The sequence below is a fragment of the Anomaloglossus baeobatrachus genome, chromosome 6 (assembly GCF_048569485.1).
Source record: "Anomaloglossus baeobatrachus isolate aAnoBae1 chromosome 6, aAnoBae1.hap1, whole genome shotgun sequence".
Classification (NCBI taxonomy): Eukaryota; Metazoa; Chordata; class Amphibia; order Anura; family Aromobatidae; genus Anomaloglossus; species Anomaloglossus baeobatrachus.
This window is the reverse complement of record NC_134358.1, coordinates 120,398,639-120,417,611: the sequence shown is the minus strand read 5'-3', so window position 1 is coordinate 120,417,611 and position 18,973 is coordinate 120,398,639. Positions and strand designations below refer to the sequence as shown.

At 46.2% G+C, this 18,973-nt stretch overlaps 1 protein-coding gene and 1 long non-coding RNA gene across 3 annotated transcripts in view; one reads left to right on the top strand and one right to left on the bottom strand.

Moving 5' to 3' along the window:
- Positions 1-9,125, top strand: part of MCMDC2 (minichromosome maintenance domain containing 2) — a 125,504-nt gene extending 116,379 nt beyond the window's left edge. For both annotated transcript variants that reach the window (XM_075353212.1, XM_075353211.1), the window contains exon 14: positions 8,787-9,125. In XM_075353212.1, the coding sequence (XP_075209327.1) occupies positions 8,787-8,971 (185 nt within the window). In that variant the 3' untranslated portion in view covers positions 8,972-9,125. The remainder of the gene's footprint in view (positions 1-8,786) is intronic.
- Positions 9,126-13,189: 4,064 nt separating this feature from the next.
- LOC142244122 (uncharacterized) lies at positions 13,190-15,290 on the bottom strand. Its single transcript, XR_012724444.1, has 3 exons — positions 15,130-15,290; positions 14,718-14,828; positions 13,190-14,125 (listed from the first exon to the last, which is right to left on the bottom strand). It is a non-coding gene; the product is annotated as an uncharacterized LOC142244122 (long non-coding RNA).
- Positions 15,291-18,973: the final 3,683 nt, after the last annotated feature.

Here is an 18,973-nt window from a genome sequence, read left to right as displayed (position 1 = left end):
CTCATGTTGATCCAATAGAACTGTTGCCTGATGATGGCCTCTGTATGCTAGACCCCAAAGTCCTCCATACATTATAATACACTGCTCATAGTCATCCATACATGATAATACACTGCTTATAGTCCTCCATATATTATAATACACTCCCCATAGTTCTCCATATATTATAATTAGGGCTGCGCAGACCCTGACTGTAAAAGTCCAGATCTGCGCAGTTTCATAGATGCTCGAGTGCCAGACCCGGGAACGGGATTCTGGGTGTTTGATCCGGATTTGGCACTCGAGAAATAAAAAAAATAAATAAAGGAACAATAAAGAAAACAAGAATGAAGCTAGTGCTTCAGACTCACCGAGGCTCGTTGTCATGGCGGCACACTGCTTCCGGGTCGCACATTCACTTCTTGTGCCACGATCGCATACATATGGCTTTCTCTGCTTTCCCCGCCCACCGGCTGTCCTCTCATCTGTGATTGGTTGCAGTCAGATGCGCCCCCAGCCTGTGTGACCGTGTCTGACTGCAATCACTGACAGGCGCTGTACGCGGGTCAGTACCGCGGTATAAAAAGAAGGATTTTTGAGTACTCACCGTAAAATCTCTTTCTCTGAGTCTTCATTGTGGGACACAGGACCATGGGGACACAGGACCATGGGTGTATGCTGCTGTGACTAGGAGGCTGACAGTAAGTAGACATAAAAAAAGTTAGCTCCTCCCTAGCAGTGTACACCCTGAGCCGGAGGCGGATCTATGCCAGTTTAGTGTACAAGCAGTAGTAGGAGAAACGTGAACAACCATAACTAATCAAGGTAATAAGAAGAAACACACAGTATCTTATGTAAACATATATATATATATATATATATATATACATATATACATATACACACACACACATACATACATACATAATATATATATATATATATATATATATATATATATAAAAAGACATAAATAAGCCGGGTACAGAAGAACGTGTTCCCATAAAGAACCAGTAACATCCGGCAAAACTAAGAGCAACCCAATATCCAAACAGGGTGGGTGCTGTGTCCCCCAATGAAGACTCAGAGAAAGATTTTACGGTGAGTACACAAAAATCCTTCTATCGCTTTCATTGGGGGACACAGGACCATGGGACGTCCAAAAGCAGTCCCTGGGTGGGTACAGGAGCAATCATACGGATTCAACCATATCCAAAAACTTTGTAAGAATGCTCGGTGCAAAAGTATACCGGCTTATCATAGGTGTGCGACAGCCCCTTGCTGTATCCTGGAAACCCTGGAAAAGGTAAGAAAAGCTTGACCATGCAGCGGATCTGTAGACTTGCTCGGCTGACGCCTGGCGTCTGATTGTCCTAGACGCCCCAATTACACTGGTGGAAAGGCTTTTACACCCCTCGGAGAAAACCTGACTCCAATTCTGTAGGCCTCTGCTATGGTCGGCCTGATCCTACTTGCAATGGTAGCCTTGGACGCCGGCATGCCCCTCCTGGGCCCCGTAGCCAGGACGAATAGGCCGTCTAAGTTGCAGGAGGGCGCGGATCTCGAAACGAAACTCCTCCGAGTTTGCACTAGATCCGGTGTAAACCGAGACCTCTCCAAGGATCGAATGGAGGCTGGACCGAAGGTTGGAAGCACAATCACCTCATTCAGATACTACTTCTGGTTTGAAAAAAACGGAGACGGGTGCCGAACAATCTCGTCTTGGTGGAATAACAAGAAAAAAATGACCCGCATGAGAGGGCTGACCGTTCAGACCTTCCTCTGATTGAAGTGACTGCCATCAACAAGTCCACCTTCCCGGATAGGCGTGAGATTGAGGATCGAACGGGGCTAATTGAAGAGACCCTAGAGCCATCTGGAGGTCCCATGGTTCTAGCGGGGAACGATCTAGCGGTGCCAGATGGACGACTCCTTGGATGACCGTCCTGACTTGCGGCCGAGATGCAAGATTTCTTTGGAAAAAAACAGATAGAGCCGACACCTGCCCTTTGAAGGTTGCTGGCGAGAGACCCTCCTGTAAGCCTGACTGTAGGAAGGCCAGTAACACTGGGAGTGACAGATCCAGTGGAGATGAGTTGACGTTGACCTCACACTCTTGAAAAAAGGCCTTTCCGGTGCGGTAGTATATGTTTGAAGATGGAGACTTCTGAGAGCTGACCATAGTCTGCATCACCTGTGGGATAAAGCCTGCCTGGGCTAGTAGCCATGGTTCCACAGCCATGCGGCCAAATCGAGAACCCCTGAATATCGATGGAAAAGAGGACTTTGTGATAGGAAGCTCAGACGATCTGGAAGCTACCATGGGGTGTCTGATGAGCTGCGTGATCTCTGCGAACCACGCTTGCCTGGGTCAATCCATGGCAATGAGAGACACTGGGATGCCCCTCTGAGTTTCTTGAGGACTCTTGGGATCAGTGGAAGCGGAAGAAAGATGAAGGGAAACCTGAAAACTGATTCCCCGGAGGTATACAAGCGACGACTCCTGGCGCTTGCCGGTCGTGGTAAAGGGAGATGAACTGTGTGACTTGATTGTTGAATCGAGAAGCCTTCAGGTCCACATTCGGAATACCTCAATTCGAGGCAGCTCCATTCGAAAGCCTCTCTGTTGAGGGATCATTCGCCTGCCGCCAGACCTTGCTGATATAGTCTGCAGCCCAATTCTCCACGGCTGGAAAAATGATTGCGGACAAAATCTGGAGTGGTGAGGCTATGCCCACTGTAAGATCTTATTCACCTATGTCATCGCCATGACGCTCCTTGTTCTGCCCAGGTGATGTCCAACTGGATCCTAGATGGCGATTCTTGTATGAAGGGCTGAAGAATCTGTAGGGCTCGGAGAAAAAACTCTGATCCCTAAAAAAAAATTGATAGGCAGACGGCTCTCCTGGGAGGACCACCGACCGTGAGCCGTGTGTTTCTGAACATCGCTCCCCAGTCCGAAGACTGATATCGGTGGTGACTGCCTGCCAGTGTACTGGTAACCGATGAGGGCCGCTGGTCCACCCTAGAAGCGAACGGCGGGTTCCCGGAGTCAATTGGATCCTGCGATTCAAGGTGAATAGAGAATTGTCCCATCTGTTTGGCCAAGTCAGCTTAATGAGACGAAGGTGGAAGCGTCAAACGGAAACGCCTCTATTGCCGCCACCATCCGACTGAGGACTCTCCGGCTTGGAGTGACGGAGGATCTGGAGATCTCTTTGGAGGAACACGTGACCTTGGATGGCATCGAACTCCATGCCAAGACAGGCAATCCTGCTGGCCGGGGTCAGAGAGGGCTTCTTCCGATTGATGAGCTAGCCGAGTCGGGGCAGGATATCGATGGTGACCTGAACACTTAGGAGACAGTCGTCAAAAAAGAAGAACCCCTGATCAACCAGGCGTCCAGGTACGGAATCACCAAAAATGATCGTCTGCCATTGCGAAACGCAGGCAACATATGTGCTGTTGGCAAATTAGGTGTGACCTGTATGTCCGACGATAGACTTGCTGAAAACTCTATTATTTAACCTGAGTCCAGCATCTCTCCGACCCAGGCGTCCGTGATCCAAGTCCGCCAGGCGTGACTGAGATGAGACAGGCGCCCCCGCTTGGTCTGCGCCCACGCGCGACGACCAAGAGTCATCTAGCGGGGTAGCGCTGTGATCCGGACGTCGTCGTCGATGGCTGGCGTGGCTGAGAAACGCCAGAAAGGGCATGCATTGAGGGGCGGAATATTCCTGTTCCTCTGCGGGGACCTGGTTTTCTTGTGTGTGTGGAACCGAAGCTCCCGTGATCTCGTCGATAATCTGATCCAGCCAGTCCCCAAACAAACGACCTCCTGTAAAGGGGAGGGCTGTAAGTGATATCCTAGAAGCCGCGTCCGCATACCAGGCTCTGAGCCAGATCGCCCGACAGATGGCCCCCGTGCTGCTAGCCGCTTTCACTGGGCAGTAGGCTGCTGACAGAGATGCGATGAGTATGTACTCACCCGCTAGAGCAATCTGTGTAGCCAAGTTGTGAACTCCGCATTGCTCGATCACGCGCGAAAAACCATTGTGGAGGTTATCGGCCCCGGACATCATGGATGCTGCCAGCTAGATGGCGGCAAAGGCAGTATGAGTACCGTGTCTGCCGTCTGAAGAAATACTGAACGGGCAACTCTCTCGGTGTTTTGATCTGTGGCGTCTCGGAGCGATGCCCCATGCGGGAGAGATAGTACTGGAAGATGACAGCCAGAAAAAAACAGCAGGGTGACCATAGGCGAGCCTGCCCATTCCTTCCTGAGAGCCTCAGGAAGGGTGAAAGGAAATCAAACGACTTACCATTGTTGAATATCTTGACCGGTTGTCGTCTGTGCTTGTAAAGAATTTCAGCAACGACTGGATGGTCACCGAATTGCCTGTGTGCCCGCTTAATCTGTTTTAAGGAGACATGCAAGCACTGGGTAGCCACAGAGTCCATCTGGAGCTCTAGCGTATGACTTACCGCTTTGGCCGGACTATCCACCCTACCTCTGACCTCAGTCCTCTGATCTGGAATCAGCATCAAGGCTGCATCCGACTCTTCTCCTGAAAAAGGGTCGGCCGGTCTCGGAGAAGAGGAACAATCGGGGCCTGGAGGTGATGGAGATCTCCGGGAGGGCTTGAGAGGAGGCCCAGCAGGTCCCCTTCAGCGCTCCAGTAGTAGGGTCTGGATCAGACTGACTGTTGTCCAGAGCCAGCTGGACCGGGGGAGCATGGCCGGGTGTAGGGAGCGACTGCAACGCCTGCGCGATGGTCCTAGATGCCCTTCAGAGAGAGTCCACAGACTGGGATAGAGGGTCTACCCCTCCGGATAAGGGAGCGCAGCGGAGCTCGGGTGCTGACGGTGACATAGGGCGCAAGCCGAGCGGGGGGCGTAGCCTGGATTGGGCGGATTTTACCTAGCAGGCTGTGCATGCATAAAAAGCTATAAGGTGCTTAGGAAAAAACCACTAGTGACGCTAGGTGGGAGACAGAAGAAAAGGGGAAAAAAATTAAAAAGATATAGTCTGTTCCTAAGCAGGAGCAGCACTCACCCAAGTCCTGTGTCCCACCCAGGTCCGCAGAGGTCTCAGAAACTGCGGGGACAGCATTGCTGAAGAAAAAACGCAGCCCTTCTTTTTTTTTTTTTGCAGTAGGGAGGCTGGCCGGCTTGGGACCGGGCAGGACCTGCAGGGGTCATGCTTGGGAAACAGCACGCGTGCGCAACACGGGGAGGCGGAGGCCTGATTGTCTGAGGTAGGCTGAAGCAGGGTACTAGATTAGTGGTCCGCCGGGAGCGCAGCGCTGAGCGCAGAAAAATCTTACCTGCGTTCTGCCGGCGTCGCTGTGATCCTCGGTCCCATCCTGCCTGCTGGAGAGTTGCCTGGGAAGAACTGCTGAGCGCTCCTGCGCTGTGTAACCACGATCCCCTGTGAACGCTGGGGAGGCCTGGTGTTGCTGAGCGCTCCTGCGCTGCAGCTGTGATCCTCTCCCTGGGTCCTGTATGGTAGGGGACGCTGGGAGGAATGGGGGCGTGCTGCAGCACTTAGCTGGCTGTCTCCGGGCAGAAGTCAAGGGGGGCATGGCCGGAAAAGCGCACGCGCGCGCAAACAGGGGGGCGGAGCGCACCGGCCTGAGGTAGGCCCGAAGCCGGGAGCTAAATTAGTGAGCGGCCGCCGGGAGTGCTGCGCGCGGAGAAGATCCTACCTGCGTCCTAGCGGCGTCGCTCTGATCCACAGCCCCATCCTCTGATGCTGCGGCTGCCGGTGAGTCCAGTCTGCCCCTGGGAGACACCAGGGGGAAGCGCTGGGGAGCTTGGGGAACGCTGAAGAGCGCTCCTGCGCTGCATGAAGAGATCCACTGCCTGGGCCCAGGGTAGAAGGAAGAACGCTGGGGGAGGCCTGGTGCTGTGAGCACTCCTGCGCTGCAGCCTGCGAACATCGGGTCCTGGGTAGCAGAGATTCCTCGCCGCCTCCACCAGAAGCACCCCTTGGGACGGTACCATAGGGGCCGACGGGGAGTGTGCCCTTACAAAAATAAAAATGTTCGACCCCAAGCAGCCCCTGGGCCGGTACCATGGGGCAGGAGGGGGAGAGGGCCTGGCGTCTCAAGCCTCAGACAACCCTGGGGACGGTACCCGGAGGGGAGGAGAGGGCGAGGGTTCTCTCTGATGCGGGGACTTTAACCCTGCAGAAGAGACAAAAAACCTAGAAGGATGAGAAGGCTGAGCGGCGCCGTATAGCACGAAAAAAATGGAAAAAAGGAATAGCCTAGGCTGAGGTTGGCCCACAGAGATATGGGCCCACTTCAGCCTCCTACGACACTAAGCAAAAAAACTGGCATAGATCCGCCTCCGGCTCAGGGTGTACACTGCCAGGGAGGAGCTAACTTTTTTTATGTCTACTTAGAGTCAGCCTCCTAGTCACAGCAGCATACACCCATGGTCCTGTGTCCCCCAATGAAAGCGATATAGAAATAAATAAAGCAATTGGTGCAGGGTCCCCCCCAGAATTCTGATACCCAGCACAGATAAAACCCATGGATACAGCCCCCCTTATTTTGGCTGTGTATCAAAAGAAAAGGAACTGCATGTGGCTTTTTTTTTTTCCCTATTTAGATACATATAAAAAAGCAACAAAAAAGGAGGAATAAATATCATTACTTACAGCAAAGATGGGGCTGCAGTTGTACAATGCCCAGGCCAAAAACTACTACTCTAGCAGGATACAGCTAAGTCCCCACTAAGTGGAGGCATCACAGGTGCAGGAGGAGCAAATCACACACACACTTCCAAAAAAAAATGGAGGAGGCGATTGCTGGATGATAAAACTGCTCACTGATGGTTTGCATAGAGCGCTGTTCACACTTGCAAATACACAGTCACAAGCCCGCAGCCTATTAGGTGACGCCCATACTATTAGTTCAGGCGGGCTGCCAAGCTGTACCCCATCTGTGCACCATACAGGGACAGGAACTCTAATATGCAAGGCTTAACAAAAAGGGGCCTGGCTGTATCCTGTACAAAAAAATATGAGGGTTTTTGTTGGTATTAAGGCCATAAAACGGAACGGAAGCCTACAACCCCCGTCACGGGGTCCTGTCCCTGTATGGTGTAGATTGGGTGCAGGAAAATGGTGTAAAAAATTCAGCACCAAATTTGCATCCCTTGGCCCAAAAATACAAAAAAACGTGTTTTCTCGAGGAGGTGCAAATTTATTGCTGAAAAAATCAAAAAACAAATATTCCCGAGAAGCCTAGAGTCTGTGTACACACAGACATGTTTCGGACATTGTGTCCTTTCTCGATGGCATCGGGCCCCCCTGTGTCACAGGCTCCACAGCGGTCGCGTGGCCTGCAGCCTTTGCCGATGCGCCACTGGCTGTCATCCTTGAGCCCCCTAAATCCCCGCCCCGGTCGCAATGGCGACACCTGCGACCACAAATGTTTCGCCCTTGAAGATCTCCACTTTCTGCTCTTCAGTGACAGAGTAAGGTAGCCTGCATTCTTTCTCTAAATGTGTGAGGTGCTCTCTCATCTCATCTCTGTAGCACGATATTTCAGGCTCCAAGGATAGAGGAACCGCAGTGGCATGTAGGAAACTGCAAAATGGCAGATTACTCTGATGCATGCTGAGGTGAACACAGCAACAGGTCCTTCCCCTATTCTTAGGCAAATAATAATTTTCTAAGACCGGACTGGGTAAATTCAGCATAAAGGTGAACATAAGGCACAAAAAAAAATATCCTGCTCCTGATGCCAGAATTTTAGATGTAATGTACATCACACCCGGTTAGTAGGGGCAGGAAGCACAATAAGGCGCAGACGTAGGTGTCCAGCGGTTGTGCAGTTTGGGGTGTAACAGTGCTCTTACCTAGTTCCTGGTGCTCCAGACCTGTTCCTGGACCTGTTCTTTAGGGGCTGCATGTGGCCCACAGGCACGTGGAGCCATGGAAGATCACGGCTGGTGCAGGGGCTGCCGCCATCCGTGCTTTATTTTAGTTGAATGAACTGCCAGTGCCATGCTGAGACCAGCTCTCTGCTCAGCTTACCAATGGCAGCCACCCGCCCAATCAGAGACTAGCTGCTGGCCTCTGATTGGTTGGCCGGCGGCTGCCATTTCTATAGGGGGGAGAGAGCTTTTCTGCATGGCACCAGCAATTCATTCAACTGAAATAAAGCGCTGACGGCGGCGGACCATGCACCAACCTCAAACGTCAAGGGGGCGACGCTTCTGCGGGCCACAAGAAGCAGGAAAGAGGACTCCAAGTGAACAGAAGATAGGTGAGAAGAATCTCTTTTTGTATATGTGAAGAATTACATGTTATGGGAAGTTACTACAGGATGGGACATTGCTACAAAAAGGGGACATGGATGAGGACATTACTACAGCTCTTGGTTGTCAGGGCTCTGAAAAACTGGCAAAGTACTTGATCCTAGCAGTCCTTGTACCTTGCTCCTCACCTCTAGCCGGGCCTGACTCAACTGCCAACTGCTAACACTCTCTGGTCACCATAGTAACCAGACTACAGAGGATATTGATCAGACATCCTCCAATACAGACCCTTATACTGCCACCTGCTGGTCTTCAGTGGTATTACGAGCAATAACTTACATTAAGGATTAGAAAAACCCCTACAATTCGGAAGTCTATATGTACTTTACGGCATATTTTAAACAGCAGCCTCTGCTACTGCAAAAGACACTAGTATTGCAAAATTGTACATGGCTATTATTTTACATCTTTTGCATTGGGCAAATGGAGCTACCCAGTAGACGCCATCACATTTATTTTTCCTTCTTCTCCAGGAAGCTCAGTGTTTGGCTCATTGGTTGGCGTGTCCCAGCACACCCTCTTCCCACTTGAGCTCATAGATGAGAATAGTTTACAGCAGAGAGATAATTACCTGAGAGAATGCCACCAACAACTGAGGCAGTTTTTAATCACTTATGGTCCAGCAACATCAGCCACTTTCTCCCAAGATGATGAATGAAGAACAGGACACAATTTATTGCTTTGTTTTTGCTATATTAAACGTTTTAGTAATTTCAACTTGTTATAGAAAATAAAATTGTTTATTCCTGACTAATTTATTCTCCTACAGCACAGACAATACCCAGCATGTAATAAAAACTTTTAACACAAAATGTGGTCCCAGATGCTTAATGAGGAGTTCCAAAAACACACACTGGTGCTGTCAGTTATGGTGTTGGGTTATGATGTTGGATTAAGGGTCCAAAATCCTAACAGAATTGTACAAGATGAAGAAAAGCCGTCACTAGTAAAGCTGGTTTGACTTGCAAAAAAAACGAGACCGGCACCTGCTCTCTTTAAAAAAAAAAATCCGAATACGGCCCGGAATCCACCCCCATATAAGTCTATGGTGAACAGAATCCGGAGATTAATAATGGTGATAGAAAAGATAGAGGAATGGGAGTGCACGAGGTGGATTTACTGTACCAAGACTCCGGCATGGCTGTATGCTGCTCCCAGGCCTTGCATTCACTGCCTTCACCACTGATTATAGACGCGCAGTCAGACATGACCCCACCCTGAGTGGCAGCATGTCAGCTGACTGCATCCAATCACAATAATTCTAAGCACCGCACACTCAGAAGTAGTTTGCAAAAAGTGTTCAAAGTTTATTCACAAATGTGGTACAGGGCAGGAGTTGGTGTTGGGAAATGAGCAACTAAAACGTTTCGACCCTGCATGGGTCTTGTTCACGTTGTCGCTTTAAAATGAATATGGTCAATCTGACGCCCCAGAGCCTTTTAGTGGCAGGGTACTGCCTTGATGATCTGCCGCGCCTGAATCCTGGTAGATGTGTTGCTATGGTAGCAACCACAGCAAGTTACCTGGAAGGGGCCCATACATTCTAGCATCTACCGTCAGTATTGTGGTATACAACAAATAAATAAAACAATTGTTGCAGGGTCCGTCCCCCAACTCCCCCCCTTCCCCCGGTATTCTGATACCCAGCAAAGATAAGCAGGCTGTGGGCCCAGCCCTGCGCTTATTTTGGCTGTGTATCAAAAGAAGAGGAACCGCATGCAGTTTTTGTTTATATTTAAATAATTTCAATAAATTATTTAAATCATTAAAATAAAAAAACGGCGTGCGGTTCCCCCCAATTTTGATACCCAGCCAAGATAAAGCCCCACAACTGGGGCTGGTATTCTCAGGCTGTGGAGACCCAGCCTAAAAGTATCAGCCTCCAGCCGCCCAGAATTGCCGCATCCATTAGATGCAACAAACCCGGCGCTTTACCGGCTCTTCCCAAATCCCCTGATGCTGTGGCAATCGGGGTAATAAGGGGTTAATAACAGCACACAGCTGCTACTAAACCCTAGATTAATGATGGCAGCGTCTATGACACCCGCACCGTTACTTTGTAAATGAAAGTAAACAAACACAAACACCAAAAAAAATGCTTTATTTGGAATAAAATACAAAAAAAACCCCTTCTTCCATCAATTTATTAACCCCAAAACACCCCTGCAGGTCCGAAGTAATCCACATGAGATCCCACGGCGATTCAGCTCTGAATCTCACAGCAAGCGGGCCATAGAACAAGACTGCCCGCTGTGAGCTCCAGAGAATGAGCCGCGATGGCTGCAGGCAGACGCAGTCACACAGGCTGGGGCCGCGTCTGACTGCAACCAATTAGAGGCCAGGCCAGTCGGTGGGAGGGGAAAGCTGTGCATATGAAATGAGCGGCTCAGAGAGGCCACAGGAGCAGCGTACAGCAGGGCCGAAGCCTTTGTAAGTATGAAGCACTCATTCTTATTTTCTTTATTTTCTCGAGTGCTAGATCCGGATCAAACACCCGGGTCCGACACCCGAGCAACTTTGAAACTGCACAGATCCGTACTTCTTCAGTCTGGGTACGTCCAGCCCTAATCACTGGTGCTTCACAGCAACGTTATAGTCCCAAATGTAGCATTTGACTTGTAAAAGGCTTAGGCTCATGTTTGGGGCATGTATAAAGTGTTTATATTACCGGTAAAACAACCAACATTCTTTCCTATTTATATTCTAATTTCAATCACCAATATTATAATGGTATGATCAGTGCTCACAACCCGCACAGGGTTAATCAGGTCTAAGCACAAGTCTCAAAACACAATCAATTCTGTAACCAGATTTAGCCACATTTATACCTGAAGCCAGGTCCTCGCACCGGTCTCAATCCAAATTTCTCAGCTGTATGCCCACCATGAGCTTTTTATGTTGCAGAATTTCAGTACTTATGTAAATTAGATTACGTGTGTTTTTATCACTGCATAGTCTCTTGTTGATGTATCATGTTGTAAAGAAAGCTGCTTTGTTTTTGATACTTTATGGTATTTTCATTCGCCAATTTTTAGGGTTTTTCCTCCACTTTTTCCAAGAGCCATAACTTTATTTTTCAATCAATATTATCATATGAGGGCTTGCTTTTTTTTTTGGCGGGATGAGTTGTACTTTTGAATCGCACCATTCATTTTACCATATTGTGTATTGAAAAAATGGGGGAAAAAAATTCCACGTGTGGTGATATTGCCAAAAAAAAGTGCCATTCCACAAATGTTTTTTTCTTTTATTTACCATGCTCACTATATGATAAAACTGAGCTGGCAATATTATTCTCTAGATCAGTACGAGTACGTAGATACTAATTCTCTATAGGTTTCTTTTAGTTTAATGGGTTATTCCCATCTCCAAGATCCTATCCCAATATGTAGGAGGTGTAGTAATAATATTTGCAAATATCTCCAATTAGAAATGTGGTATATGTCTGCTATATCCATGTCTCTTATTTCATGTGCAGGGTATTGCAGCTTAGGTATCCATGGTTAGGACCATCAGCAACTGTCACTATAGGCTCCAGGCTAATTACTTTACATATACCACTTCCTCACGGGGTGTAGTACCTTGGTCCATTCTAGCAATCACATTGCAGGTCTTAAAATGATTACAGATACAAAAGGTCAATATGTATTTTCACTGTAAGGCTACTTTCACACATCCGGTTTCAGCAGTATGGCTCAATCCGATTGTGAAACCTATGCAACGGATGCAGTGAAAAAACGCATCCTTTGCATAAGTTTTTACATGCGGCCCGTCCGTTTTTTCTGGTTGCAGCATGCTACTGAGCATGCGCAGTGGAAGAAGCCGGATGCGTTTTCCACATCGCGCGGCATGCATTGAAAAATGCGGCGCAATGCAGTTTTTTTGCCAGACAAAAACGTTGCAAGCTACATTGCCTCCGGCCGCCGCTTTAACTAATTTTGCCGCATCTGGAAAAACGGATACAACGCAAAGCCATCAGGTACAATCTGGTAACAATGCAAATCTATGGGGATAAAACTGATGCGGTACCGGATCAGTTTTACCCGTTTTTTTTTTCGGATTATACCTGATGGAAAAAAACTGATGTGTGAAAGTAGACTAAGATGTTCACCAAAACTATATTATTATATCCTATAACAGACCACCACTGAATTTAGAATTGTAAGAAACTCTTCATTATTGCAGCTTTTCCACAGCTCCTGTATATTATAATAGGAGATTTTTAATAACATACCACACTCTCATTGGGATAGTGGTAGGCATGTACCCAAGAACAGAGGGCAATTATACTCCTTTTGGGTATCTACTTAAAGGAGTGGTCCACTAGACCACGTAGTGGCCACATCTTTGCAGCTGGTGGATTATGAGCATCTTTAAGCTGTCTCCTTTAGTAACTAGATTTAAACAAAAGAAAGCAGCTTGGTACAAATGATCTCTTTTAGTGAGTATGGTGTATTTGATGAAAAGGATACTTATGCCCCAACCTCTTTGACTCTTACATAATGCTCAGTAACATTGTAACATTTCATGGAGAATATCATGGGTCCTCAAGAGCACAGATTAACCATACTTGATCTGAATGGTGATACTGGTTAGTTTTTAGAGCCTTGATAGTACATGTAGCTCTTAGGAATATTATCTACTAACGAAGAGAAAGTCAGAGCCATCTTTTGCCATGCATGCTGTATAATGGGATTTGTCATGCATAACTTGTGGAGCCGAGATGGTGAGGGAAGGGTAAGAGGAAGATTAGTCAGCCAAGTAAAGACCAGCTCAGTACACAAGAGCAGTGACATTGGATATCACAGGCATTATTTTTTTCTTATTACACCACTTGTCTTTGGTAAAACTTCAGCACAGCATTTGGAATAATCAGTACAAGAATAAATGAGATTTTATTAAAAAAAAAATACTGATAGTAAGGTTGCAGTTTACAAAGTATTTTAAAAAAATAAAATATATATGGAAATTTCTGCTGCATCACTGGTCAAGAGGATATCCCATGGAAATTATGGTATTGAACAAAATAGTTGTATTAGTCTACACATTTCAGAGTTCAACAAACTCAATCAGGAAAAACTGCAATTAAGGATTGTAGTTCATTAGACTGAAACACTTATATTAAGGCTGGGGCAACACGAGGGTATGGCATCGGATGCAATATGTTAATGACCCCTCACCTCCTGCTCTGCTGTGAGCCAAGTGTCATGCAACTGATCGGTACACAGCTTTTGAAGAGATGGAGGGATTAATCACTCCATCTTAGATTGTCAGCTGATTCAATTATCACACTGCACTCTGGTGACATCTGAGTGCAGTCCAATGTTTCACTTGCACCCATAGACTTGTATGGGTGCAAGTGAACAGTCACTCTGCAATTGTTTTCTTGGTCCAATTAAGACAAGGAAAAAAAAAAAAAACCACGCAGATGGGAATGGCCCCATGAGTGACATTGGTCCAAGTGGAATGTGATTTTTATCACATTTTACTTGCAGTGTATCCTAGCCCTAATAAAGCTGCTCTTTTGTTGATAATAATCTCCATTGGATATCTTCGTAATCAGCAGCGCAGCAGATTTATCTGTATATCGCTTTCCACTTTTGCATTTACTGCTGGTGTTATTTCAGCATATGGAGCAGTAGCAGCAGCTGGTATCTATACCTATATAGGACATGTGTGACAAAACCCAGCCAGGTGAGCACTACATAATCTCTACAACATATTGCCCAGGGATGCACTTTTTAGCTATACTACAAATGCTGTGCACAAATTCAGAGTCTTCATCTTTGCCCAGTTTTTCCAAATTCTGCACCTAAAAAAGGTAAAAAAATAAAAATCAGAATTATGTATACAAGAATTGCACTGTGAGCACTCACTCCTCAGATATTGAAGTCTCAGCATTTACCAATATCAGATGGGTAAACGGCAAAGATGTATCATCACTGAGTGAGCAGGATGTGGATGGCTCTCCCCACACACATTACAGTATGTACATTACTGTGGGTCAACCTTTAAAAATACAGAGGGACTGGTTGTGGTTTTCCCTCTGGCCTTGTCACATGTGAGCTGTGGTTACACTTATTTGATCTTACATAGGGCTCCTATTGTGGGTCATGGAGCATTTAACTTTTCCCTTTCATACCAAGTAATGGAAGTCCATTACATCAGGCTTGTGAAGTGGCTATTCTCCCCTAGAATCCACAGCTTCCTTGGGAGAAGGTTTCTGCTCATGCAGCACATATCTATATAACATAGGGCATAGCCAGACTTGGGTTGCGCACAACAGTCTTACTGAAAGGTTCGCTGGAGTTAAATGCCCCAAATTCAAGAGGCACATGTCACTCAATGTCAGTACATCTGTTTCATGCCCCCGCCATTAATATCCAGAGCAACAGAAGTCATACCTTTAACTCCATCATGGGTTGATTGGTGGGACGGATGTGTCCGGATTGTCTCACACTGATCACACAAGCTTTGTTAGGTGCCAGACACTGGTGGACAGTTGGGATATTGTTCTGAAGTATTGAAGAAAAAGAAAAAAAAGTCATCAATATTCCTTAACCTTGTTCTCATTGTCATGTAATAGACCAATTGTAGTGCTCTCCAAAAGGTTTCATGACGAGTTGTATCAGTGGGGGCCATGTTACACCCCATTAGTGCTAGGGGAGCAGTTTATGCATCTTTGGGAGAATGTGATCTTTTAATCTTAATGTCAGAGTTTATGTTTATAGTGTCTTTAAAGGGAATCTGTCAGCAGGATTTCACACCACAAACTATATTCACATGTAGCCCTTACGAAGACAAGTCCAGCAATACCTTAACATGGTCAGTCTGTTTCTCTGCTCAGTGTCTGACCTCATTTGCATATGTAGATCTGAAGCCTGCGCCACTCCAGCTTTTTTCCTGCCCAGCACCGCATCCTGCTCCTGCTGCTTCACTGACAGCAACTCCTTTTCATATAGAGGATGTTTTCTTAATCTCTGCCAAAAGGAAAAGAAAAAAAAACAAAAAAAAAAAACTTACCAAAACTACAGAACACAGTAGTCACAATATAGCCGTACTGCAAATGATCAGCTTACAGCAGGGATCTGATAAGGGAGTATGGCAAATGTCTATGCATAATGCACCTGTATATTCCCATTGATCAAGTGTCAGCCATGATGAATGGACTATGGGTTACAAAGTGACCCTGCCATGGTGTCCAGGTGCAGAGACACTCCATATTGATTAAGGGTCATCACACTAACTGACGTCTGTGGATGTGTAAAATGGAGCAAAGATGTCCCGGAGGTTAATCGTAAAAACTAGTGTCAGTCGCCAACAGCATAGAGAAAATCTGGTCACTTGACCTCTGAGATAACAAATGTTATCCTCCAGCAGACGCCGAGTGTCAAACATGATTTATGAAGACATTGAGGACATTGTGATTTTCACGTAAAAGCTATTGATCAAAAACCATTAGGAATAAGAATAAAAGTGTCCAGCAGATATCTGATCACTTAGAAGTCTGTACCAAACATTACACGCTCAGCCCAGGACTGTTAAAGCACATTACTCCGCAATATAGGTCCCTAGTATTGCGTCCATGTCCCTGTATAGCCAGGATACCAGCCCTACTTCTGTCTCATTTTTGAGGGTTTGAGCCCATTTGGAGCATAGAAATGTATTTTGGGGACATGCGGGTCAATTTGTTACTTGAAGACATGTTTTAAAGAACTCTCAAGATGGGACGTTATTCCCTATCCCATGGATAGCGGGTAACATCCCAATCACTGGGGGTCCAACTGCAGAGGTCCACACTTCTGTCAAAATTTGGGGCTCTGAAAAGCAGTGTGTGAATGGGAGCGGTGGTGATCATGTGCATGACCGCTACATTTATTCTTAATGGACTGCTGTAGAGACCAACTGAGCACAGCTCTTTGTGATCTGACACAAGCCCTTTCACTTCTTCCTCCAAGAGGAGGTTATTTTCACTCATTTACTCTCCTCTTTCAAAGAATAACTATTTTTCTCAATTTAGATACAAGAGGGCTTGATTTATACTGATGAACTGTAGCTTTGAATGACAATATATGCTACCATATAGTGCACTGAAGAAATTAAACTGTTTCCCCAAATATAAGCCCTACCTCAAAAATAGTAGGAATTTCCAGCCTTTTCACAGTAAGGCATAAACCCTCGTGCATTTTTCAAGGCAAAAATTATTATAAGGGAAACAAGGGTATACAGAATTTCATTTTTACAGTGGTCCATGTGCAGAAATATATATATATATATATATATATATATATATATATATATATATATATATATATATATATATATATATATATATATATATATATATATATATATATATATATATATATATATATATATATATATATATAATTTCCCCAGGTCAGTACCATTAATGGTAACCTATGAGCCTCCTACTGCCCAATCCACAGGCGCATGGATCATACTGGCTGAACGATTGCAGCTCTGTAGGTTTTAGGCTTCGCTCCTACAAAACATACTGCTGTGAGACATCTGTTGCTGGAGGACCACAGTATATTTCTCTTTGCATATCATAAAGGTGTGGGGAAGCCACATGTCCCCTCTGCACAACAATGGGTCAAACCTGCACCTATATCCCTAGCTGTGAAGCCAGAACGAGGCTCTCAGACTTTAGTTGTGACTAGTGTTGAGCAAGAGGTTGAGTAATTGTACTCGCTATGCTGTCAGCAAGTGCTGTCCAATACTCGCTACAAGTAGCGGTCGCAAGGTAAGTCAATGGGAAATACTCGTTCAGTAGAGAGTAACCTGAAAGCCGTACTATTCGCTTCTCGCACGCAAAGTACAGCTTTTGTGTTCCTCGCTACCACTGCATTGCAACCACTACTCGTAGCGAATATGCGAGCAGCGGACAGTACTCACTTAACAGCATAACGAGTACGAATAGTCAACTACTCACTTATCACCAATTGTGACCTCTGGCACTCCATGAAACTAGAACTGCCAGCAGGTCAGAATGACGCTGGAAGAGGAGTACAAGACACGGGCCCTACATACATTTCACCACTCCAGCGCTAAAAAAAACACAAGAGTGGTGCTTTATCAATTACATTTATAGGGAAGTTCAGCAGACTGCACCTTCCCATACAGGGGCCACTGCAAAGAAATGTACACCATGCAATGTTTCTTTATTGTGGATCGATGTGGCGGAAGGGTGCTCTGACATATATCCTGCCTATGCACACACCGGGGGGACACGTACTGAGCGTGTACATGAAGAATGAGACTTCCAAACTATTTACCTTCTTTGAGCTACAGCAATACAACATACTCATTTGGACATTGGAGTACTGGTGATGGCAGTGGAAGTCAGCACCTGTGTTCTCCTGATGAAATTGTTCTGATAAGAACTCAGGAGGAAACAGGTGCTTCCATCACTGCCATCAACCGTACTCCAAATGTGCTGAAACCAACCAATATGAAAAGCAGGGGGTTAGGAAGCCATTGAAGCTTTTTTTACTTTACACACAGGGAATGTTTAAAGGGAACCAATCTCCAGGATTTTCGTATATAACCTAGTGCCACTGCTATACTGGCACTATCACGCTGATTCTATACATCTATACATACCTGTAGTGGGCAGCTCAGATGTTTAGGTTTTGAAATCCAAGAAAGTGAAGTTTGTAAAATGAGCTGCTTGTTGAGTGACAGCAGCTGAGGATCAGATAATATATTCATACTTATGCCCTTCCTCTGTTAGAATTAGCATAAGTATTATACAAATGATTCACTTTATTGCAGGACCTGTGTGAGGTTATACCCATGTGACCAGAAGGGGCGGGGCCTCAGCCAACAAAGCTGGATACCAGGTCACATGGGTCTGACCTCACAAAGGTCCTGCAATAAAGCGAATCATTTGCATAATACTTATGCTAATTCTAACAGAGGAAGGGGATAACTATGAATATATTATCTGCTCCTCAGCTGCTGTCCCTCAACAAGCTGCTCATTTTACAAACTTCCCTTTCTTGGATTTCAAAACCTAAACATCCGAGCTGCCCACTACAGGTATGTATAGAATCAGCCTGATAGTGCCAGTATAGCAGTGGCACTAGGTTATATACAAAAATCCTGGTGATTGGTTCCCTTTAAGGCTGCTTTCACACATCCGTTTTTTCCTGTGCGGCACAATCCGGCGCTTTGCAGAAAAAACGCAACTGTTTTTATTGCCGTCGGTTGCGGTTTTTTTTGCATAGACTTTCATTAGTGCCGTATTGTGCCGCATGGGCTTGCGTTCCATCCGTTTTTTGCCGCATGTGGTAGATTTAGATGATGCGGCGGCTGGATGGAACGTTGCCTGGCACGGTTTTTTGTCCTGCAAAAAAACAAAAATGCAGCACACCGCATCTAGCCAATGCGGCGTGATTTGCAATGCATGCCTATGGACGCAGCATGCAGCGTCCTGCGGCAAACACAGCATGCGTTTTATTCCACTGCGCATACTCAGTAGCCTACCTCAAGCGGCAAAAAACAGACAGGCCACATGTGAAAAACCTATGCAAAGGATGCGGTTTTATCGCCACATCCGTTGTATAGCTTTTAGAGCCGGATTGGCCGGCTCTGCTAAAACTGGAGGTGTGAAAGCAGTTTAAGTTTAATCATT